At 40.6% G+C, this 26,143-nt stretch overlaps 1 protein-coding gene across 4 annotated transcripts in view; it reads right to left on the bottom strand.

Annotated features, from left to right (window-relative positions):
• Nucleotides 1–26,143, bottom strand: part of TXNRD1 (thioredoxin reductase 1) — a 67,145-nt gene that overhangs the window by 23,676 nt on the left and 17,326 nt on the right. For all 4 annotated transcript variants that reach the window (XM_031035527.2, XM_031035529.2, XM_031035531.2 and 1 more), the window contains exons 2-10: nucleotides 22,080–22,202; nucleotides 20,100–20,172; nucleotides 17,995–18,114; nucleotides 10,350–10,492; nucleotides 9,873–9,988; nucleotides 8,333–8,558; nucleotides 2,884–2,976; nucleotides 2,254–2,330; nucleotides 84–240 (exon numbers count right to left, since the gene is read on the bottom strand). In XM_031035527.2, the coding sequence (XP_030891387.1) occupies nucleotides 84–240; nucleotides 2,254–2,330; nucleotides 2,884–2,976; nucleotides 8,333–8,558; nucleotides 9,873–9,988; nucleotides 10,350–10,492; nucleotides 17,995–18,114; nucleotides 20,100–20,172; nucleotides 22,080–22,166 (1,092 nt within the window). In that variant the 5' untranslated portion in view covers nucleotides 22,167–22,202. The remainder of the gene's footprint in view (nucleotides 1–83; nucleotides 241–2,253; nucleotides 2,331–2,883; nucleotides 2,977–8,332; nucleotides 8,559–9,872; nucleotides 9,989–10,349; nucleotides 10,493–17,994; nucleotides 18,115–20,099; nucleotides 20,173–22,079; nucleotides 22,203–26,143) is intronic.

Here is a 26,143-nt window from a genome sequence, read left to right as displayed (position 1 = left end):
CCACTCACGCACGCTCTCTCTCAAATAAATAAATAAACAAAACAAAAAAACCCAGCATCAGTAAGTGTCATCCACAAACTCACCTTCACATTGGAGCCAGCATAAAGCCTCTGAGCCAGCAATCTTCCTGCCTGGATTGCTACTGGGGTGAGCTCCAGCTTCCCCTCTAATACATCGCCAATGGCATAGATGTAAGGCACATTGGTCTGCTCTTCATCTGTGACAGGTATTTTTCCAGTCCTGAAAATTCATTTAGTTAAAATCATCAATTACCACTATTAAGTAGAACAAAATCTCCTTTCTCCCAAAGAAGCCCAAAATCGTGGGGCACCTGGGTGGCTCAGCCGTTAGGCATCTACCTTCGGCTCAGGTCATGGTCCCAGGGTCCTGGGATCGAGCCCCACATCGGGCTCCCTGCTCAGCAGGAAGCCTGCTTCTCCCTCTCCCACTCCCCCTGCTTGTGTTCCCTCTCTCGCTATGTCTGTCAAATAAATAAATAAATAAATAAAATCTTTTAAAAAAAGAAGCCCAAAATTGTGATTCTAGCTAAGGGCAACGTTCTAATGTGTTAACTTAAAAATATATATACACACATGGGCGCCTAGGTGGCTCGGTCAGTTAAGCATCCGACTCTTGATTTCGGCTCAGGTCATGATCTCAGGGTCATGAGATCAAGCCCTGCATCAGGCTCCACGCTGAGCATGGAGGCTGCTTAAAATTCTCTCTCTCCCTCTGCCTCTCCCACCACACCACCACACCCCCCATGCACTCTCTAAAAAAATTAAATACATACATACATAAAATAAAATATAATAAAATAAAAATTTTAAAAACATATGTAAAAAGCTTAGAGACAATTCTGGAATAAGAAAACTGTAAGAAACTTTGGAGGAAAACTACAACAGTGGTTAAGAATATGCAGATTCTAGGGGCGCCTGGATGGCTCGGTAGAGGAGCATGCAACTCTTGATCTTGGGGTTGTGTGAGCCCCACGCTGGGTTTAGAGATTACTTAAATAAATAAAACTTAAAAAAAAAAAAAAAGAGGGTGCCTGGGTGGCTCAGTTGGTTAAGCGACTGCCTTTGGCACAGGTCATGATACTGGAGTACCAGGAGTCCCTCATCGGGCTCCCTGCTGAGCAGGGAGTCTGCTTTTCCCTCTGACCCTCCCCCCGCCTTGGGCTCTCATTCTCTCTCAAATAAACAAATAAAATCTTAAAAAAAAAAAAAAAAAAAGAATATGCAGATTCTAAACTATAATAACCAGGTCTGTTTGTTATCACCTCTATGATGTTGGGAGGGCTATTTAATAATATCACTAAGCTTCATTTTCCCACCTATAAATGGGAACCATAATAATGGGAATACTGGTAATAAAAAAAAGGATACCATCTTCTACCTTAAGGGAATGTGAGGATTCAATGAAAATGTGTACAAAATATTTAGCACAAAAGTCCGTGGCTCACAGCAAGTGCACAGCAAGTGTTAGCTGTTAACATTGAACAAAATCTAAGCTTTGGACCCACTGGAAACAGGCTAGCAGGTTTATTAAGTTGATGGAACATTTGGTCTGCTAAATCTTATTGGTGACCTCCTCAACAACTCTGTCTCTTCATCCCAGTAAAAAAATGAATTTTCAAAAATCCTCACAATCAGATTAGGAAGTTTCTTCTCCAAAATACAGGTTATTCCTAAAAGGGGAAAAGAAATCTGTATTTTTAGTTTCCCAGACATTTGGCATACACAGCACTTGTTTTTACTGGGCCTTAAGAAAGGTGATATTGGGAAACAGCCCCAGGCAGGAGATAAGCAGCTACCACCCATCTTAGTTATCTCATGTGGTGCTACAGTCCAGAGGATGTGAAGAACTTTTAACCCCGAAAAAAGAAGTTGTCGATACTTGCAGCTCTCACTAGAAATACAGTGACCACTCATCATCCTAAAACTTGGTAGCTCTAAACATGGTTCAAATCTACATATTTAATGAAGCTCAAAGCACACACCTGCAATTAGCTGTGGGGTTAGATTCTTTTTCTGGACACTATACCTTAAAGAAATAAAATGCAAGCTGCTCTATCTTCCATTTAGATTTTGAAAAGGGAAAAAAACCAGGAAATACTAATGTGAGTGGCACTGAGAGTTTTCTCCAACTATAATAAAAACTAACTCTAAAAATCTAAAACTCCACTATTAATCAGTATTACAAATAACTGAAATAGTACTCGATAAGATATAATAAAATTTTTTCTCTTACTTTTCATTTATCTTTACCCCCACGGTTTCTAAGCCAATTTTTCTTGTGCAAGCATCTCTTCCTATTGCCAGCAATACCTGAAAAATTATTAATATATCAGTGACTGTTATCAAAAAGCCTGCACATAAGTTACTTAATAATTAAGCCAATCTGATTTCATTTTCCAGACCTGGAAAGAAATATTTCATTAAGAAAATAATGCAAGAGTTTAAACAAATTATTTTAAAAATATATCCACTGAACAGGATATAGCAGAAATCCTTATCCATTTATTAAGAAAAAGAAAGTTAACAATTCCTTTATAAATCTAGCCAAGTTTAGGGACAAAGACAGCATAGCCTATGACTGAATTATTTTTTTTTTAAGTAGTGAGCTAGGGAGATTAAAATTTTGAAAGAGAAGTTCTAGGTCATTTAAAAACTTGGATACCATTTTTAGCTATTTGACAAATGGTATTTTTAAGTTACATATAAAACAAATTATAATATCACAAGTAATAAAGATGTCTTAAAATGGGAATATAATCAAGGGTTTTGGAAGCAGAAAACTGCCGTTATACGTACACAGCAAATATCCGATAAGCACATTATTTGCTTTCTAATGAAGCAATGACTTGGGTTCACTCCTTACCGTATTATACTCTCCTTCAATGATTTCATCACAACTGGTGGACTTAGCTATCACCCTGAGTCGGCCTGGTGTCCCTGCTTCAATTTGTTCAACCTGTAAAAGTAATAAAGTTTTACTCCACAATAAGAACATGTACTAACCCCCTTCTACCAGGTTAATGCAAAGTTAAACACAAAATCTGGCTGGAAAGGTCTTTCATGTCCCATCTCCCTCACCTTAACATCATTAGGACAGTAAGATTTTTTTATTTTACCCCCTTCTTTCTTGTTGCTTAATGTTTGCTGGAGGGGCTTTCTTTCAAATAATTCCCAAACAGAATAAAATTCAAAGAGAAAAGTGGAAGAGGACTACAATCACTAAACTCCAATTAAAGACTTGCTGCTTTTCCCAGGCTCCTATATATATTGCGACTCACCCAGAACCATGAATCCCCTGGAGAGCCACTACTGCTCAAATTCAGAGATTCTCTTCCAACTACACATGTGCAGCTTGGTCAACAAAGAACAGACACTGGAGTAAATCAAACATGATATAGGTAACAGCTAGAGCGCCCTAAATAGTATAGTGAGCAAGGAGGTAGGTTTATCATAAGTAGGGGTGGTCTTCACTTCGGGGATGTAAGGAGGAAGGAGCCAACCCTGGAGCTGTGCTGTGCCAGATGGGATCAAACACACCAACCCACTACTCCGAGATGCCAACCATGACCTCCAAACTAGGTAGCGACGGATGAAAAATGTCATCCCCTGGAGGCTTCTGCAGGTCTGTAGTTCACCTTTGTCTCTGAATGACAGCAAATCATGGGTTTCTATAAAATATTTACTCAAAGAAACTCAAAATCACCTGCAATTTCTACTCTACCTTGTAGATACAACCATTCTGTATGGGAAGACTGCCAAGGATCATTTTACTTTCACCATCAATATGATAATAAAGATTTCCTTCTCAAATTCCCTACCTTTTTATATAGTTAAGCCCATTTAAACATACTGAAAATGTCTTTCCTATTTAAGTTTAATGTTCTAACCTCTGGAGAAGAGCTGCATTAGTCAGATTAGCTGCATTAGCTCAGATTTGCCTAAAAATGATAAAGGCCTCATCACACCTCTAGTTCCTTCCTGTCTCACTCACTTTTGTATTCCAGTTAGGCTTTTCCTGTATCTAAAACAATGTCTGCATTTAGAACAATTTTATTCCCCGCAATCTCTCTGCACATCACACTGCTCTGTCCCAAACATGTTCTCTCCTTCCTCCCTGCAGAAGGCCACTTCTACTAGGTCACTGGCTAATGCAACACAGCTTCACCAATGCCCATGGGGGTCAGAGAGAGACCCTGGGAACCCAAGTAAAATGTCAGGTGCAAAGATACATTTATTTCACTAGGGGACAGTCCACAAGATTCTCAAAGTTGCCCACAACTCTCCAAATATTAAGACATTATAAAGGAATGGTCAATTAATCAACAAAGGAGGCAAGAATATGCAATGGGAAAGACAGTCTCTTCAATAAATGGTGTTGGGAAAACTGGACACCTACATGCAAAAAATAAAAAAAAAAAATGAAAGTGGCCCACTTGCTGACACAATACACAAAAATAAACTCAAAATGGATTAAGGACCTAAATGTGAGACCTGAAACCATAAAAATCCAAGAAGAGAACACAGGCAGTAACTTCTCTGACATCGGCCCTAACAACATTTTTCTAGATACGTCTCCTGAGGCAAGGGAAAAAAAAGCAAAAATGAACTACTAGGACTACATCAAAATAAAAAGCTCTTGCACAATGAAGGAAACAATCAACAAAACTAAAAGACAACCTACTGAATGGGAGAAGATATCTACAAATGACGTATCTGATAAAGGGTTAGTATCCAAAATATATAAAGAATTTCTTAAAAAAAAAGAAGAAGAATTTATACAACTCAACACCAAAAAAACAAATAATCCAACTAAAAATTGGGCAGAAGTAGGGCACCTGAGTAGCTCAGTCAGTTAAGCGTCTTGACTCTTGATCTCAGACCAGGTCTTGATCTCAGAGTCATGAATTCAAGCCCTGTGGAGCCTACTTAAAAAAAAAAAAAAAAAATGGGCAGAAGACACGAAAAGACATTTCTCCAAAGAAGGCATCCAGATGGCCAACAGGCACATGAAAAGATGATCAACAACACTCATCATCAGGGAAATGCAAACCAAAACCACACACCATGAGAAGGGAATGCCTGGGTGGCTTAGTCAATTAAGCGTCTGCCTTCAGCTCAGGTCATGATCCCAGTGTCCTAGGATCCAGCCCCATTATCAGGCTCCCTACTCCACGGGGAGTCTGCTTCTCCCGCCCCCTCTGCCCCCCAACCCCCACTCTTGCTCTCTCTCAAATAAACACATAAAATCTTAAAAAAAAAAAAAACCCACTACATCAACATGGATGGGACTGGAGGAGATTATGCTAAGTGAAATAAGTCAAGCAGAGAAAGTCAATTATCATATGGTTTCACTTATTTGTGGAACATAAGGAATAACACGGAGGACATTAGGAGAAGGAAGGGAAAAATGGGGGGGGGGAATTGGAGGGAGAGATGAACCATGAGAGACTATGGACCTGAGAAACAAACAGGGTTTTAGAGGGGAGGGGGGAGGCGGGATTGGTTAGCCCGGTGATGGTTATTAAGGAGGGCACGTACTGCATGGAGCACTGGGTGTTATATGAAAACAATGGATCGTGGATCACTACATCAAAAACTAATGATGTGGGGCGCTTGGGTGGCTCAGTCGTTAAGCGTCTGCCTTCGGCTCAGGTCATGATCCTGGAGTCCTGGGATCGAGCCCCGCATCGGGCTCCCTGCTCAGCGAGAAGCCTGCTTCTCCTTCTCCCACTCTCCCTGCTTGTGTTCCCTCTCTCACTGTATCTCTGTCAAATAAATAAAATCTTTAAAAAAAAAAAAACTAATGATGTATTGTATGGTGACTAATATAACATGATAAAATAAAAAAAAAAAAACCCACAATGAGATATTACTTCACACCTCTCAGAAGAGCTAAAATCAAAAACACAAGAAACAACAAATGTTGGCGAGGATGTGGAGAAATAGGAACCCTCGTGCACTGTTGGTGGAAACGAAAGCTGGTGCAGCCACTGTGGAAGACAATATGGAGGTTCCTTAAAAAATTAAAAATAGAGGGGTGCCTGGATGACTCGGACAGTCCGTCTCTTGGTTTCGGCTCAGGTCACGATCTCAGGGCCCCAGGATTGAGCCCCTTGATGGGCTCTGCACTCTTCGCAAGTCTGCTTATCCCTCTCCCTCCTCTCTGCCCCTCCCCCCCCACTCCCCACTCATGTGTACACACTCTCTCTCTAGAATAAATCTTTTTTAAAAAAATTAAAACTAGAACTACCCTATGATCCAGTAATTGCACTACCAGGTATTTACCCAAAGAATATGAAAACATTAATTTGAAAGGATACATGCACCCCTATGTTTATTGCAGCATTATCTACAATAGCCAAATTATGTAAGGAGGCCAAGTGTCCATCAGTAGATTAATAAAGATGTGATTTATACAAACAATGGAATATTACTCAGCCACAAAAAAGAATGAAATCTTGTCATCTTCAACAACATGGATGGAGCTAGAGAATAAAACACTACGCAAAATAAGTCAGAGAAAGACAAAGAACGTAAGGTTTCACTCATGTGGAATTTAAGAAACAAAACAAACGAATAAAAGAAAAAAGAGAGACAAACCAAACCAACAGACTCTTAACTATAGAGAAGAAATAGATGGTTCAGAGGGCAGGTGAGTGGGGGGATGGGTAAAATAGGTGATGGGGATTAAGGAGGGCACTTATCATGATGAGCACTGGGTGACGCATAGAATTGCTGAATCACTATATTGCACACCTGAAACTAATATAACACTCCATGTTAACTACACTGGAATTTTAAAAAAAGACATTATAGGAAGAAGTTACTCTTCCATCAGAACAACGTGTACGTCCAGCTGTTGTTTTCTAATCATGGTCCTAGTGCAAACATAGCATATCTACCTCCACTCCCTAAAAAACAACTCCAGTAATCAAGTACTGATTACTTCCAGGACATCTGCTACTTAATCCTCACTACAATATTGGGAGATAGGTTCATTTAAGATTTACTCTGTGCCAGGGTCTGTTCTAAATACTTTCTAAGTGTCAGCTAATGCAATCTTCACAAGAACTCTGAGACGGGTGCTATTTTCATCCTGATTTTACAGAAGAAACTGAAGCTCAGAGAGGTTAAGTAATTCCTCCAAAGTCATATAGTGAGAAAATGCCAGAACAGTATTGAAAGCAAGTCATGATCATCCCAATGCTCAAACTCTACCCATCTACATTAAGAGATCCCTAACATGATCCTACAAAGAACCTAAGTTAAGCCACTGAACAAACTTGACAGCTAAAATTCCTTAACTTTGGGGCGCCTGGGTGGCTCAGTTGGTTGGGCGACTGCCTTTGGCTCAGGTCATGATCCTGGAGTCCCGGGATCGAGTCCCGCATCGGGCTCCCTGCTCAGCAGGGAGTCTGCTTCTCCCTCTGACCCTCCCCCCTCTCATGTGCGCTCTCTCTCTCAAATAAATAAATAAAATCTTTACAAAAAAAAATAAAATAAAATTCCTTAACTTTGTGTTAACACAACAGTCTCATCCTTACCTGCTCTAAAGGAAACTTATCTATTAGTCTGAGATACAAGAAGTGATTGATTTTGTCACTTTTATATATCAAAATATCTGTGTAAACTGGCATATTTTTTGATCTTTTCAAAAGAAGACTGAAGAATGAAAAAAGGCCAGCCCATATAACAAAATTAGATAATCGTTCTCAGAGAAGCCAGAATAATACAGTGCATCTGTTGACTACACAGTATACCAACGGCAAATGTCTTATGAAAAAAATTTAAAAACCAGCCCAGTCTTGAACTCTTATTTAAATCACTGGTGTGTACGGCGAACAAAGGATAATAGACCAAAGATTATAAAGTAAAGGGATGCCCGAAGGAAAGCATTAAACAAAAGAGAACCAAAGGTAAGAAAGTTGAGAAGAGAAGAAAGATTATCAATCTGCAGCTAATAACAAACCTGTTTAGGTGGTAGCAGGTCCAAGTTCATATACCAGGATCACAGACGAGGCACTGCAGCATTCCTAACGGTTTATAATGCCCACCCCAACACACTCTTCTCCTGCCTTTTAAAGGTAAGTATAGGGCCCCGGGGTGGCTCAGCTGGTTGAGCGACTGCCTTCGGCTCAGGTCATGATCCTGGAGTCCCGGGTCCCACATCAGACTCCCTGCTCAGCTGGGGCGTCTGCTTCTCCCTCTGACCCTCCCCCCTCTCGTGCTCTCTCTCTCTCTCAAATAAATAAAGATCTTTAAAAAATAAAGGTAAGTATAAAACCAACAAACCTACCAGCAACTCCACTTACTTTTATTGGTACAAACTGTTTTATAAACTTGACACCATGTTCTTCCATATGTTCCCCAATTTTGTTGGCCATGTCCTGGTCAAATCCTCTAAGGAGAATGGATCGTACCATAACAGTAACATCTAAGCCAATGCCAACAAGAAATCCAGCACATTCAAGGGCAACATAAGATGCTCCAACCACCAGCGTCTTACCCGGGCAATAAGGTAAGGAGAAAAGATCATCACTGAAAAGAAATTTAAAAAAGTAAAATAAAATAAAAAAAGAAAAGAAATCGAAAATGTTCATATGTGAGTAATGACTAAATCAAAGTAAAATTTTTGGTTTCTTAAGAACAATACATTTTTAAGATTAAAAACATTCAATTAGCTACACACATAATATATGAGAAGTGCTTACAAGGCCTTAGACACTGTCCCTCTCTTGCCACTCAGTTGCTTTGGGAGTAGCTCAAGCTGCCCAGGGCCAAACACAGCAAACCACCTAACTCATGCTCAAACAAAATAATTCTGAACTGTTTGGAGTAATTCTCCACTAATGTGTCTAATATCGTATATTCGCAAACCCAAACCCCCACCCCTCGTATCACCACCACTCAGCTCTCTCCAAGGTGGAATATCTGTGTTACTTCTTTTTATCTAGAACACCAATTATCAAGAATGGGGAGAAAAGGAGGAGAAAACTTCCAACATAACTGTTTTGTAAAATAAAAACCAACTATAAAAAGGAAAACCTGACAAAATCTTTTAGTCAAGTGAAGAATATACAAGACATGAGATCAGAAAAGCATTCTTAGGAGATGAGTTTTTTTTTTAAATATGAGAAAGGAAGCTATCCAAGACAACAAAGAGAACTGTTGCCATCTGAGCTGCCTCTACATGAGGCACAAAGGAAAAAAATTGTTATCTCCTCCCCCCAAAAAAGGGTCTGAAAGGAATAATTTATAACACAATCAGAAACTCCTGGGCAAAAAGCATCCAAGAGTACGTATTTTTCAACAACCTCTCTTCATGTCGTCATAATGTGAAATTCCTTATCTTATTCCTAATGTGAATTATGTCACCATATGATCACCAGATGGGCAAAAATAAATTACAAAGCCAAACCTTGCTTGACTCATTTCAGAAGGCCAACCTACACTGACATTGTGGCCATGTGAACAGCAAGGAGGAGGGACTAGGGTTTAATAAATCTACATGGCCCACCATTCTGTCGTTGTTTTAGCATCCGCATGAATATCCATCTGGTTTTAAATATTATACATTTCTAATATACACTCACACATATGTACATTCCAAACATAAATCTGTATGTCAGCAGTGATGTTAACTGGGTGGTAAGAAGACCAATGTTTACAGTCTTGAATTCTTGCATAAAATAATTTTTCCCTTCTCTTTTTCCCAATTCCCTGTCCCTTTGGGCAAAAATGTGGCAAAACACTAGGAATGTTCTAGGAATGGACTGAATGAGTTTGAAGAAAAAACCTGAAAAGCATAAATCTACAATTGGTTTCTCTTTTCTCCCTGCAACACTCCCTTACCTGCTAATGCAGTACTCTCTGTCACCAGGGATGTCCAAGTAACGTGGCCTCTCACCAGTAGCAATGAGAAATCTCTCTGCTGAATAAATTTTTTCTTTGCCTTTGTTATTTGTTGCCTACAAAGAAACCAATGTCAACTTTAAATAACTTATTATTCATTAGATAGTTAACAAAGGCCATTCACATTATCCAATTTGATCTTCATAAAAATTTGGTAATACATAAAGATGTGAAGGCTGAGTAGTTAACAGACTTGGTCGAAATCATGAATCTAGTAAGTGGCAGAGCCAAGAGTCAAATCCAGGGAACCTGGCCCCAAATCCAGTACACTCACACTACCACCCCACAAGAGAAAGCCCCATAAGATGTGACTGCAAAATTGCCAAACTGGACAGTCTGGGTCACCATAGCTTTTCCTTCTACTAAGATAATCACTTTCTCTTTTCCTCCCCTACCCCAAACCAATCACACAATTACCTTAATCCTATGAGGACCCACAAACTGCCCAAATGCATTCTCATAGGTGACTTTCTTCTCCCGCAGAGCTACCCGGTAGCCCCAGTTCAGAGAGCCAATGTGGTTCTGTACGGCTTCTGTCATTTTATTCCAGTCATGTTTAACTGCACAAGAAGAGAAGATGAATGTTTTTAGCTTTTCAACTGCCAGGCAAAAATCATTTCTCAGTAACTATTCACAAGGAATACAAAGAGCAGAGCTTTTAGTCTTAAAGAGCAGGGTCCTTCATTTTAAGCATATAAACAACTTTTTCACGCTCAAATATTCTTTCCTTTTTAGAAGACTACCAGACAATTCATCATGCAAGGCTTTCTGACAATTCTTAAAACTAAAATAACTAGGCACAAACTTTTTTTCTTTTTTAGAAATGAACGGGAATTTTACTTTGATTGTAAATACTGATTGCTGGGATAATGAGGCGTGGGAAAGCCTAAGATCCTGTATTTTTAACAATCCCCAAGGGATCCTGATGTAGCCAAGTTTGGAGTTAGTGAGCTGGTAACAGAGTCTAGACCAGAGGCTGGTAAACAAAGGCCAACTAAGGCCCCACAGCCAAATGTAGCCCATCACCTTTTTAATAAAGTTTATATACCCATGATCACTTATTTACATATATCATCTAGGGCTTCTTTTGTGCCACAATGGCAGAGCTGAGTAGTTGTGACAGGGATCATTGGGCCTGTGAAGCCTAAAATATTTATTATCTAGCCTTGTATTACATTCAAAGTTTGCTGACTCTTGATCTAGACAGAGTATTTTAAGACTCTGTCTCATTGACTCCCAAATCCCCATCTCACCAAAGAGAGGAAGATTTTTTAATTCTATCATAAAATGAATGCTTTGGGGGGCACCTGGGTGGTTCAGTCAGTTAGGCATCCGACTCATGATTTCAGCAAAGGTCATGGTCTCAGGGTCATGAGATCGAGCCCTGGGTCGGGCCCCACACTCGGTGGGGAGTCTGCTCTGGATTCTCTCTCTCCCTCTCCCTCTGCCCCTCCCTGTGCACGCACACTCTTTATCCTTCTCTAAAATAAATCTTTAAAAAAAAAAATGAATCCTTTGAGCCAGGCACTAATATATTAAATTTCAATGGATAAAAATCAATCATTCATTCATTAATAACTTATCAATGACTAGAAAAAAAATAGGACACAGATAAAATATACTCTTGTGATAGGACAAAGGCAGGTCCTAGGAAAGCTGTCGTTTGGAAAGAAGGAAAAGAGAATCAACATATACTGAAAGATCTGTCATGGAAATGAGAGGAGTCTGAATCTTAGATTCAGGATTAGTAAGTTGCTTGGCCACATAGGATGTGGTGAGCCAAGTCTAGCCACCCAACGGCCAGCCTCTAGAACTGAGAATGAGAACACAAAAATTGGTCTGTGGCCTCCCAGAGAATAGATCGTCGATATTCAATTCACAGAATCATAAAATGTTAAGACTTTGAGAAATCAATGAAAACAGAGAGTGACTGCAGAAGCCACTGTGGTTGCAATGCTGAGAGGGTGGTGTGCTGGGGGGCGGGGCTGGGGAGCGCGGAGGGAGCCCTGCCAACCCACCCATTTGGCCTCCGTCTAGCAAAAGAAGAGACAGGATTCACTCCTGCTTTCTTCCCCAGGAATGGAATACAATAGTGTAACTCACCCCCTTATGCCAATCATCTAGCTGTAACAATTCCCAACATTTTGCCAATCTCATTTCATATACCCGCTTTTTCACTAGAGTTTTTAAGATTTTATTTTATTTGAGAGAGAGAGAGAGAGAGAGTGTGTGTGTGTGTGTGTGTGCACATGAGCGAGGGGAGGGGCAGAAAGAGAGGGAGAGGGAGAAGCAGACTCCCGGCTGAGCGCAGAGCCTGACATGGAGCTGGATTCCTGGACCCTGAGATCATGACCTGAGCCAGAGTCAGACGACTGAGCCACCCAGGTGCCCCTTTACTAGAATTATTTTAAGCAAATCCCAAACATTTTATTGGTGATGTGTTTGGCTGTTACAGTGATTTAGGAATGACCAAAGGCCAGTGATGTTAAATATCCTTTACTATAGTTTCTTACAATTAGGAGGTGTCCAGCCCAACATACCAAAAATGCCCCCATGGAGAAATAATGAACTAGACCACAGGGAGGATTGATTCACTTCTGAAATTTCACAATTATAGAACTATTAAGTGGATCTCTGCTAATCCATCAGGAGATACTATATTCTAAATAAGACATAGTTGAGATTAAATAATAGCACCAAAAAATTCAATTATTTCAAAATTCAAGCTCGACAATTAGACCTATCCCAGCCTTAATTCTGTTAAAGCTTTCCTTTGCAGCTATCAGGTCCCACCTGATTTTCAAATTCCTCAAACTCCTCTTTTCTACCAAAGTTCCTTCTTCATCCTCTGGTATAGAGGGCAGTCACCCCTGCCCCCAATCTCTAGTGTGATTATGCTTGGGCAGAAGGAACTCTCAAAAATTCCAGCCCACCAGTTTGGGATTCAGCATCTGGGAACTCTAGCTGCTCCTATGGTCCTGATCTTGCATTTCATTCTGAGAATTAAGCTTCTGTCTTGTAAAATCCAAATTCCTACTTTATATACTACTGGTGGTAAATGGATCCTTGCTGGACTATGGATGGTAACATATCTGGAACCCTAGTTCTCTAGGGCTGTGCTGCCTTCTGATAATACCCCAAATCCACCACCTCCTTGAATTCCCAAACACCACCTGGATATTCCACATCCCCACTCAGCCCACCTGCTGATATAGTCCCAGCATTTCTCATAGGTCTCTAGATTCAGCCGGCTCAGTCTACCAGTTATAATCCAAAGCTAAGCTTCTGCAATATAGATTCTAGCTGAGCAGGCAAGATGTACAATTCACCTGTGTGTGACATTAATGCCCACCACAGCAGCTGGGTCTTAAAGCCAACTGTCTGTTGCTCCTGATCTGCCCCTCTCCTACTACAAAAAGCCAGGCCACACTCTTAAATTTGACAAGAGTAATCAGACTAACTGAACTTGTGGTATCTTCAACATCTTCAGTGCACCTACTTATTTGAACTTCAGAACACCTGAAGAGGTACAAATTACTTCCAGTATACACACAGGGAGATCAAGGATGGATGACCTCCCCAAGGCCACACACTAATTCAGTGGCAGCCCCAGATACACTACATATGAAACATCAGGTGTGTGCGGGAAGAACTAATCCTGTAACTCCCCAATGATCTTGCTTTCTTTGTAATGATAAAGGGATCGTAAAACTTCTCAAATAAAGGGCAGATCACAGCTGAGTCCTAGATGTGTCACTCCCCCAGTCACAGATTCAGCTCTGCTGCCTGGTCCAGCTCCCTCTCCTCCTTCCACGCCTAGAGCTATCTACAGTGTCAGAGAAGACAACCTTCCCAGAACACTGGAGCACTGTTACACTGTTATTTGCTCAAGGACATGAGATTAGATGTGTTTCTATTTAAAAAATGCAAAATAAGTCTTCATGCTTTATCTGTGGGAACAGGATCAACAGCCCCTAGGGGTTTCTCATTTGAAAAATACATTGCCAAGTTTCTTTCTCGCTCTGAGACCTAATGACATAAAGTAACATCTGTCTAAATCCACTGTACTCCTCACTACAACCATTTTAAAAGGAGGGAGGTGGTGACTGTTCCCTCAGTGGTGGGTCCTGACAGGCACGGCAGACCTGGGTCTCTGCTAGGCCACAGCTAGCTTCAGAAGTCCCAAGGCTCAATGAGAAGAACAGAAGATAACACAGTAAGCAAACAACGAGGTTTCCATTTAGGAAGAGTGAAGGGATTTAAATACAGGGCACAACTCTCATCAAAGCCTTTGGGATTGTTGCTGCCAGCATATACAAGAGGAGGAAGGTATAAAAATAGAAAATTATATATTTCTAACATTAAAACCTGGAAAGGGGGAAGAAGCACAAGAGTAAAACTGTTAATTTAGTTGAATAAATAATTTCTTTAAAGACAGACTTTGGGGCGCCTGGGTGGCTCAGCTGGTTAAGCGACTGCCTTCGGCTCAGGTCATGATCCTGGAGTCCCGGGATCGAGTCCCGCATCGGGCTCCCTGCTCGGCAGGGAGTCTGCTTCTCCCTCTGACCCTCCCCCCTCTCATGTGCTCTCTCTCATTCTCTCTCTCAAATAAATAAATAAAATCTTTAAAAAAAAAAAAAAAACAGACTTTGATTTGGTCCAAGTCTTAAAATCCCATTAAAATTCAGGGAGCTGGGGCGCCTGGGTGGCTCAGTTGTTGAGCGTCTGCCTTCGGCTCAGGTCATGATCCCAGGGTCCTGGGATTGAGCCCCTCATTGGGCTCCCTGCTCCACGGGAAGCCTGCTTCTCCCTCTCCCTCTCCCCCTGCTTGTGTTCCCTCTCTCTGTCAAATAGTTGAATAAAATCTTTAAATAAATAAACAGATAGATATATAAAATTCAGGGAGCTTTTACTGGTTTTAATGTATAGATCTGGACTATGCCAGTGGTGGTTCTTTATTACCTCAGCGGCTATACATTTATTAGTTGTTATATAATTTAGAAATAAATTCAACATAAATAAGCGTAGCTAGTGTTTATTGTTACCTGACAGCTACAGAGATATTCTTCTGCTGGAAAGATCTGTCAATTCACCAAATTCTATTTCACCACCCACTTGATTACTAAATTTATTAGAATTATACTTAGTTGGCCCTGTTAATAAAATTTCACATTCAGCAGAGGCCTGTACTTAACTCTTTTTAAGATTCTAAAGACCCACTATATATACTTCTACATTTCTAACTAAATTAAGCAATTCTGGGGGCGCCTGGGTGGCTCAGTTGTTAAGCGTCTGCCTTTGGCTCAGGTCATGATCCCAGGGTCCTGGGATCGAGCCCCGTGTCGGGCTCCCTGCTCAGTGGAAAGCCTGCTTCTCCCTCTCCCACTCCCCCTGCTCGTGTTCCCTCTGTCACTGTGTCTCTCTCTGTCAAATAAATAAATAAAATCTTTAAAAAAATAAAAATAAATTAAGCAGTTCTGTTCCCGTGACTTCATTTTTCATAAGAGTGGATAGCTTAAAGCTAACATCAATTAGTACAAGATACCAATTTGAGTACTAGATCCCTATATGAATGAATAAAAGTTGCGTGACTGAGTTATATAGCTCCCGGCACTGTAATTTACCTAGATTTAAGAGACAGACCCATTAGGTATAGATGAGAGTATATGGAAACTATAAAGCTGCATAAATCAAAATTTGCTTGGAACAACTTTACTTTTTCCAATGAATTCTAGACTTTTTCAGGTGAATATTCTTGTTACATGCCCTCTTTTTTTTTTTTAAAGATTTTATTTTATTTGACAGAGAGACACAGCGAGAGAGGGAACACAAGCAGGGGGAGTGGGAGAGGGAGAAGCAGGCTTCCCGCTGAGCAGGGAGCCCGATGCGGGGCTCGATCCCAGGACCCCGGGATCATGACCTGAGCCGAAGGCAGTCGCTTAACCAACTGAGCCACCCAGGCGCCCCATTACATGTCCTCTTTAAGAGGGAACTAACTTGGTTCAAACATACGAACTTCCTGTATCTGTAAATGTTTTTCTACACCCCATTAAACAAAGAACCAAGTGCTTGGCAGGGTCTACTCCAATTTATTGAAACTGTGAATGGAAGAATTAAAAGCAGCAAGTCCAGAGGAAGAGACAAAAACGATGTGATGCGTAGCAGCTATCTGAACTACTGCTGTACGTAATCCTCATGACATGCAGTGAATGGCAAAGTCAGAAGTTGTGCCAGGCCTCACTATTACAATAACCTACATTTTAATGTGTCAGGAGGGCTAGGGTGAAGGAAGTTCTTAACCCAAGGGACCCAGAATACCAGCAAACACTGTGTGCCCACTTAACTCACGTTACCAATTTTACCTCTGGGCTCCCGGGGTACATAGTCTGCACATCAATGATATTAGTGCATCAGTGATTAGCGGAATCTGTGTACCTATACAATTTGTGTTACTCATCTCTGTATTTCCCCAGCACAGACTCAACTGCAAATAGTGGGCACTCAACAGCAATATTCTATAACTTTATCAGTAGAATTTCTAAAATGTCTACTAAGAAGTCTATTAAATTAACTCTTGTTAACCAGGTACATTAAAAGCAGGCTTCCAGAAAGGGAAAGAGTGTATGAATGGCAGACTCAGTGAGGCGACTTTCAAACACAGAAGTAAACAATAACTTGGGGAGGGGGGCAGAGGTGGGCCTTGAGGCAGACTATCGGTAGATTATGTGTTAAATTCATATTCCATAGGTCAAAAGGGTCACCTCGACTGCCCTTTCTGTTGGCAAGAGAAAAGGATATGAGGCATGGCACCTCAGAAATAAATAAGGAAACTCTTAGTACCAGCCTCAGGCCCCAAAGGTCATGGACAGAGAATAGCTTTGTAAGGATCTGAGGAAAGAGAGATGACCCCAGCATAAAAACACTTTTAAAGTAACTGATTTTCTAAGACTCCAGACTTAGGGAAAAAAGTACTGTTGATTTCAAACAGGAAGTAAAAGCATCAAACAGAGGAAGCAGGACTAATTTGAGTAGGGGCAAAATGTTTCAAAGCATGTATTTATGCCTCATTTTAATATTTAATAAACTATTAATTAAAACTCAGAAAAAGCTACAAAATAAATTACCCTGGCAAATGCCCCATACCCTGCAGATCTCAAAACTAGTATCAGGGAGCATCTGGGTAGCTCAGTTGGTTGAGCACCTGCCTTCGGCTCAGGTCATGATCTCCAGGTCCTGGGATAGAGCCCCACGTTGGGCTCCCAGCTCAGTGGGGAGCCTGCTTCTCCCTCTCCCTCTGCCTCTCTCCCTGCTTGTGCTCTCTCTCTCTCAAAGGAATAAATAAAATCTTTAAGAACAACAACAAAAATATCATATAAGGCTGGAGTTTCCCTCTTCAAGGACATGGTAACCTATGTCGTTAATTAACTATGCAGCCGGGCCAACCTCATTTTTTTCTTCTACCAGATAATGTAATCTACTTTCCAAAGGCAGCAGTTTCTCTTCAACTTTCCAAGGGTTGCTAGGGTACTCTAGATATTTTACCCAACAAAGACTAACCATCTCTTTCTCAACAAATAAGCAGTCCCCCCACCCCCAAAATATCAGCTCATGAAACATTTCTTTGGAGAGAGAAAAATGAAACAGCTTCAAAGGAGAGCAAATGTAACTTACACTCTTTATGAAACTCTATATATAAGAATATATTTGAAGGGCACCTGGCTGGCTAGTCGGTACAGTGCGCGACTCTTGATCTTGGGGTCATGAGTTCAAGCCCCACACTGGGCACAAAGATTACTTAAAAATAATAATCATAACAAAGAATTTATCTAAAAAATTCTGGTTTTCTATTATAGAAAGGCACTCCAAGTACAGTATCTGTTCTTTTACCACAATAGCTATGCAGCTATCTGACACAGGATAACTACAGGAATTTTATACATAACTGTCAACAGTAAAAACCCCCAGGTCAATTTCTAGTCCCATAAAAATGGATGGTGCTTTGCAAGCTCATAGCCCAAACCCTTCAAAAGCACAAACGGAAGAGTGGCTTCTCCTGCCATACCCATCTCCTCGGTGTTCCAACCATAGTTGCGAGAGTCTTGTAGGGCTTGTCCTAACAAAGCCGCTTGGTGCATCAGTTTTTTAGGTATGCAACCCACATTCACACATGTTCCTCCAAGACCTGCAACAACATTGAGAGATCAGTTTACATCCAGCTTCACAATCCTTTAAAGAAAACGGTCAATAATTATTACTATGCTACGGAAGATCATAATCTACTTGCTTAATGTAGCCAATACTGTTTTTACAAGTTTATTCTAAGACTCGTGGCATTTCTAAGCTCAGAGAGCCTTATGTATCGAACAGTGACACATCCTAAAATAGAAGAAAAATGAGATTACCACAATTTCCACACACTGCAAAGATTCAAAATTAACTGCTGATAAGATAAGATGAAATTTTACTTTGTGTACAATCCTACACTCGCCACCACATCTATGAATAGAACTAAATGGTAACAGGGTTGTTAAGCTGGCCACGGTTGGACTGTAATGGAGCTAGGACTACATATAAAATCTGATGTATATGAGCTTTTTTTTTTTTTTTTTTTAAAGAAGGTGGTCGGGACACCTGGGTGGCTCAGTCAGTTAAGCATCTGCCTTCGTTCGGCTCAGGCCATGATCTCAGGGTGCTGGGATCGAGTCCCACATCGGGCTCCCTGCTCAGCAGGGAGCCTGCTTCTCCCTCTGCCTGCCGCTCCCCCTGCTCGTGCTCGCTCTCTCTCTCTCTCCCTCTCTCTCTCTGACAAGTAAATTAAAAATCTTTAAAAAAAAAGGTGGTCTACAGCTTTCGTGGATTCTCACAAAAGGATTCATGACCAAAACAAACAAACAAAAGGTTTAGCATATCTGAGCTTAAAAAACATGGTGACAGACTGTCTCCATTAAAACAAAATGTAGGCAAGCAGGGAGGGAGACAAAATGGCGTAAGAGTGCGGGACTGCAGTGGACTTCACGTAAGCCCTCTGAAGAGAATGCTTCCAAACTGCGACTATGGAGTGTAAGCTCCATAGGCCAGAGCGGCTATGCCCAGCACAAGAATAGTGACTGACACGTAATAAATATATGCTGAATGGATCAATTAGAAACTCAGACAATTTCTTATCCAGAGTTCCTGCTTCTTGCTTCCTAATTAGAGCAGCTAAGTTATCTTGGTAAGATTTACATATCACATCAATCCCCTTCTCAAAGACCTCCTACTATGCTTTAGTTAGATCCAACTCCTCATCTTGACCTACCAGGCCCTGTACAGCCCGACACCTGCCTTCCTCTCCATTCTTAGCCCCAGCTCATACCACCCGTGCTACAACCATGAAGGACTCCTACCTGCCTCAGGGCCTTTGTATGTTCTATTCTGTGAGAGAAACTGAGAAAAGTCCCCTGGAAGGTTCTTCCTCAGCTTTTGGCATAGTTGGTTCATTCTTATTCTTTTGGCCTCATCTAAAGGCCACCTCTTCAGAGGCCTTCTCTGATAATTTTCTCAAAGTTAAACTCTTTCCTCTACCCAGTTCCTCTCTATTCTACCATATAATTTTTTTTAGTACCATTTATCATAATTCATAAAGTTCTTGCTTATCTTTGTCTCCCCACTAGCACGTAAACTCCACAAGGGCAGGAACTTCATGTCTACTGAGTCCCCTGCTATATTCTCCAATGCCCTTGCTCATAATAAGTGATAATTTAATTAATATTTGTGGAATAAATGAATAAGGAACATTTAATTCACCAAGACTCAGAAGCAGCACGGGCTATTCATTAAGATACCTCATTCCAGTTTTTGCTGAATGTAGGAACTGGTTTTAAAACAGAAATCCACAGATAAGTGTTTAAACTTTCAGTTATTAAGCCCCTAAATTTAAAAGATTACTCAAATATGTAGCTTTAAATCATCATAACAGCTGTGGATAAGGTTTTGCATTATCTTGACTCTGCCAAAAAACCCTAAATTTTCAACTTTTAACTGGAGTCCATTTTAACAGCCCAAGTGAAAAAGGCAGATTTTTTTTTTAATTTTTAAATTTTTAACTGGGTTTTAGGAGCCATTTAAGCCAATGCCAGGGAAAAACCTGCTCTTACAAATTCACTTCTAAAATACTTTAAAGCTTACCCCATCTAGTTCCATGAGGGGTTGGAGTGACAAAATCCAGGACCATTATCTTCTTGTCATATCTGGCTGCCTCCTGGAAAATAAAAGTATTAAAATCAATTGGAGGGCGCCTGGGTGGCTCCGTTGGTTAAGCGACTGCCTTCGGCTCAGGTCATGATCCTGGAGTCCCGGGATCGAGTCCCACATCGGGCTCCCTGCTCGGCGGGGAGTCTGCTTCTCCCTCTGACCCACCCCCCTCTCATGTACTCGCTCTCTCTCATTCTCTCTCTCTCAAATAAATAAATAAATCTTTAAAAAAAAAAATTAAAAAAAATAAAATCAATTGGAAAGGTAAACATGACAGACTAGAAACGGGCTTTTAAAACTCCAAGCTATTCTTATTAAGCTGTAGTGCCTAAGGCATAACCAGTTATTATTGCCTTGAAATTTCAAATACAAGATGATTAGCATGACTCCAAGATAAAAATTAAGCAATATTCAGATAGTCATAAGGGCAGTTTTAAAGAATATGCAGAGTACAGTTATAAAATCGTCAGCTGAAAACACCAGAATCCTCTTTTTTTTAACACTAGAATCCTCTTACAAAATTCCACTCACACAATAACATATTAAGCAATAATCTGAAAAACCTGTGGTCATTTCTAAGCAAAAAGGTGAGTATCCAATAAAAAAGATTTATGACTGTCTATAACTCTTAATTCAATCTGTAGCCTATATACGTATTTTTTTAAAGTACTTTTAAGTTTTATCTAATTCAGTATCTAGGTAGATATTGGAAACATTTTTCTTCTAAAATTGTCAGATTTCTTAAAATTTCATGTGAAGAGCCAATAAAAAAGTTGATGATATTTATAAGGTTTCCAAATCGATTTTAGGGGAGTGATGACAACAGTGAGAAGTTCATTTTGCAGAGTACCCTTTATCCTTCTCAGAGAATAAGCTTTGTGTACTGGCAACTAGACCTCCAGGTTATTTGAAAGGACTGAGTCTACATATCCTTTAAAACCAGGAGAACTAGGGACGCCTGGGTGGCTCAGTCGGTTAAGCGTCTGCCTTCAGCTCAGGTCATGATCCCAGGGTCCTGGGATCGAGTCCCGCATCGGGCTCCCTGCTCCGCGGGGAGCCTGCTTCTCCCTCTGCCTCTGCCTCTCTCTATCTCTCATGAATAAATAAATAAAATCTTTAAAAAAAAAAAAAAAAACCCAGGAGAACTAGAGTAAAATATATCTGGTATTACTCCTGTATCATTTACAGCAAAGTATTGCTTGATGCCAGACACTGGCCTACTCCTCATTTGGGCTGCTTCATTTGAATCTACCTTTACTGATCCACAAGCTACACCTTAGGGGAGTATAACCATCTCATCTTTTAAAAGTACCTGTTGGGGAAGGATGACAGGCCACAGGCCTCTCACACACGGAAAATGCATCTCAATTTAGGGCCAGAAGCCTCACTCCTTAACCTCCCTTATATATACATCCTCTACCGCCATTACCCCCAGGCTGGAGTTAGTGGTTATTCTCATAGTTCAGTTCATATACAAAGGAGGAAAGCATTTTTAATGATTAAGTTTAAGAAATCCAATTGCTCTCCATTTTTCTATTGGGGAAGAGGACTTGTGAATAGGGATATCATCAAAGTGAAAACCTAATATTAATATTTATAAAGAATAAGATATTTAATTTCAAACCATTTCTATACACCTTTATTATCTTTGAAAAACCAGCCAAACTTAATATGAATCAAAATGTGTCCCAAAATATTAGGCCTGGTACTGTTATACAGAAGTACTTTCATCAAGAAGATACAGTTCAACTTGGAAAAATGATTTATAAAATAGTTCCTTTATAAACATGTCCTGCCCAAGTTAATGTGCAAAATGCCACAAGAGTGGCTCAAACAAATTCCAGGGAGAACCAGAAGTCTGTCAGGAATGTGACTATTCTAGCCATCACCCAGATAACACACAGGGAGCCTTGCCTTGGCGGCTGCCAGTCCTCCTGAGCCCCCTCCGATGATGATGAGGTCATAGTCGTAGGCCTCAGGGAGATCCTCAGAGCCATTCATTTTTAGTAGCTTTTGAAGTCTGCCCTCCTGATAAGCCTAAAGAAAAACAATGGAAGGGGAAATAACGTCACTTAAAAACAGCAATGTCTGAAAAGTTTTGTGAGAAAACCTTTCTTTAAAGAAAAGCAAAAGGAATTTTCAAAGGAAAAATATTAATTTATATTACAGCACCCAAGTAGAAAACGTGTAACCCTCCTTTCAAGCAGTGAGCAACGATCTGCTTTTGTTAGGACTGTCCGAATTCCTTTTCACGTGATGGAGAGCTAATGCTGAGATGTTCCTGCAGACTTCTACATACGTTAGGGCGTGACATTCCAGCAAGATCAACCTAGTCCTAAATCAAGTATCATCATCAGTCCTTTTTCCCTAGAATTATTACACCAAGATTCAAAGAAGGTTTTTAAAACACTTGTATGTTTTAATAAAACTATCAATTCCAGGGATGCCTGGGTAGCTCAGTCGGTTAAGCATCTGCCTTTGGCTCAGGTCATGATCCCAGGGTCCTCTGCTGTGCACTCAGCTTGTGCTCTCTCTCTCTCTGACAAATAAATACATTAAATCTTAAAAAAAAAAACCAACTATCAATACGAGTCGGCAGCATCTTTATTTTCTATTGTCAAAGTACCACAATGAGGGCGCCTGGGTGGCTCAGTCAGTTAAGCATCCGCCTTGGGCTCAGGTCATGATCCCAAGGTCCTAGGATGGAGCCCCACGTCAGGCTCCCTGCTCCGCGGGAAGCCACCTTCTCCCTCTCCCACTCCCCCTGCTTGTGTTCCCTCTCTCACTGTGTCTCAGTCTCTATCAAATAGATTAAAAAAAAAAAAAATCTTAAAAAAAAAAAAAAAAGGTACCACAATGAGCAGGCTAAGGTCTCCCATTAAGACAGGGGCCTGGTAAATAGCAACTCAAACAGATTAGCCAAATAAGACTTTTCTACATTACTTAGGTAAAAATTCAGAACAAAATCATGAATTGACATTTCCCTGCATGAGAAGTGTAAAAGTCCCTGATTTTCCAAGGCATTTTAAACAGACTTTTTTTTAAGATTTTATTTATTTATTTGACAGAGAGAGAGAAGAGATAGCGAGAGCAGGAACACAAGCAGGGGGAGTGGGAGAGGGAGAAGCAGGCTTCCCGCCGAGCAGGGAGCCCAACGCGGGGCTTGATCCCAGGACCCTGGGATCATGACCTGAGCCGGACGCAGACACTTAACGACTGAGCCACCTAGGTGCCCCCCAAGGCATTTTAAATAGGCAAAGAAAAAAAGGAGGATGGAGCAGGCTAAATAAATAAACATGACTCTGTAAAGCTTACTTCTTTAAGAACACATTTTATTTTTTTATGATATATATATTTTCAGTTTTTTAAGTAATCTCTCCATCCAACCTGGGGCTCAAACTCATGACCCCGAGATGCTCTACTGACTGAGCCAGCCAGGCACCCCTCAAGCTTACTTCTTTCATCTACCCATGCACGAGGCCTCCTGTAAGTTATTTAGGATTTAGTTTCCATGTTCTTGACACATAACAAGCTTTATAATATGAATATTATAGACTTTTAATTTTAAAAACCATTTCATTCCACTAGCTTTTATACCCATTTCATATTAGCTTGGAAGACTGTTTTGGTGATGTATTTAATATTAACTTTTATTAAAACAAAAATCTGTGCTAATGGGAGATAATGGTTGGAAACATTGTGAACAGGCACTAAAAAAGTTTTTGTAAAAATCCAATTTTAATCTCAAGAGTCAAAAAGAGTCCCCAAACTTACCAGCCCCGACTGTACATTTCCCTCCTGCCTACCATCAGCTGTAGGGGGCGGAAGGCAGAGCTTAGGATCAGTAGAGCAGGATGCCTGGGATGCGGAAGGGGGTGCAGTGGAGGAAGGTGAAGAAGGAGGCATGGCACTGTGGCTGGCCCTTGGCAGTGTGGCAGGTGCACATGATGGCTTGGGGACTGAAGGGAGAACACGTGGACACCAGCAACAGTGGAGACCAGACGGCATCACCCTGACCGTCTGTACAAAAGGTCTAACGTGAGAGGCTGGTAAACACAGCCAGTATTCATGAACTTGCATTATGGCAGAGGCTCCTCCTTCAATAGAAGGCACTGTTGAGGGGGGGGAAACAATTTGGTAATAATAATAGCCATTCACATCAAAGGATCAATATAAGCTTCAGATAACAAGCGTTACTCTCTAGTTGCTCTCAAAGAGCACAGGCTGACTTGCTGGCTTAAAAGGGTTAACTAATAAATGCAGCCAGATGTTCTTCTGGAAAAATAACATGACCATTTTTAATCTCAGCCTCAATTTTATCTGCAAGTACTTGACACAGACAGTGATAGAACACGGTCATTGGCTGTCTAAATGGAAACTACCCATTTCCTAGCCAAACCCCCAACATATCTACTAGAAGAAAGAAAATGCACTGTCATGCTGAAAAGCCACATACTCCCTCCACCAATGTGTAATCTGTTCTGTACTGAAATTCTGGATCACACCAGATTCTTACAGTTCAAACTGGAAGTCAAATTGTATCAACAAGTGTACAGATTTTACAAAGAAAGCTGAGTGAGCCTGAACACTTAACTCTATAAAGTAAAATCGGTAAGACACAGGCAACTAAAGCATTCCACTGACCCCAGAACTAAACATGGTGTTTTAAAATTTTAATCCAACTTAAAACTGAAATTGCTGTCCATAAGGTCCAAGTTAAGTGGTTTCCCACCTGTAATATAAGATAGGTAGTAGGGCGCCTGGGTGGCTCAGTTGGTTGAGCGACTGCCTTCGGCTCAGGTCATGATCCTGGAGTCCCGGGATCGAGTCCCATATCGGGCTCCTTGCTTAGCAGGGGGTCTGCTTCTCCCTCTGATCCTCCCCCCTCTCATGTGCTCTCTCTCTCTCATTCTCTCTCTCAAATAAATAAAGAAAATCTTTAAAAAAAAAAAAAGATAGGTAGTAAAAAACAGCTCCCCCAGGCAGGGTCAGGAAGGAGCATACAGGTGGGTAAGGAGAAAAATGCCCCCTATTCTCCTCCAATTATGAGTGCTAGAAATAGTGACCACCAACTGTAGTAGCTGATAAAGAACAGGAGTTCTTAAACTTTTAGCCTGAGGATCCCTTTAAAACCTTAAATTATTTAGGACCCCGAAGAGCTTTGGTTAATGTGAGGTTTATTTAACAATTTTAGTAAATTAGAAATTAAAACTAAGAAAGAAATTTTAATATTAAAACATTCTAAGTTATTAAAATATTAAATACCTTAAGTATTACTGTTAAACATAACTTATTAACAATAATCTTTTAATTAGTGGGAAGAGAGGCATTATATCTTTGTAATTCTCTTTACTGTCTGTCTTAATAGAAGACTGCTGCTATCTTTTCTGCATTCAGTCTATTACAACCTGTCTGGAAAATTCTATGGTAGACTTGCGAAAAAATTATAATGAAAAAGCATCTTAGTACTATGGAAATAATTCTGACTTCAAGGCCTTCCTCTTAGGGCCTCAGGAGGTCCCCAGAGGAATGCAGACCACACTTTGAGAACCACTGCTATAGGACTTAAGTGTAATTACACAACACCTCACACCTGCAGGTGTCTGCCAGCCTTACACACTGGATATTCTTCCATTTCTTCCATCTGCCTCTTTCAGGAACGCCTCTGCCCCACCCCACCCCTAGCGAAACACTGCTCCAGACTCACCTCTGAAAAGGCACAATACCAAAAGTAATTCAAGTGTATTAGATTTCTTTAAAATTAGAATAATCTTTATGTTGCCTTCCCCCCATACAGGACTCCTATCCACTGGACACAGACATGCACTAGTTTTTACCATTATACATTAGCTCTGGTGTTGAACTGACCTGGGTTAAATAAAACACTTGCTCTACCACTCTCTAAGCTAGGTGACATGAGCTAATCACCTAATCCTTAGGAGTCAGCTTTTTCATTTTGTAAAATGAAGTTAACCTAC

The sequence above is a fragment of the Leptonychotes weddellii genome, chromosome 5 (assembly GCF_054177405.1).
Source record: "Leptonychotes weddellii isolate Sample4059 chromosome 5, ASM5417740v2, whole genome shotgun sequence".
In the NCBI taxonomy this organism is placed as follows: Eukaryota; Metazoa; Chordata; class Mammalia; order Carnivora; family Phocidae; genus Leptonychotes; species Leptonychotes weddellii.
The sequence above is the reverse complement of the archived record's forward strand: the minus strand, read 5'-3'. Positions and strand labels throughout refer to the sequence as shown.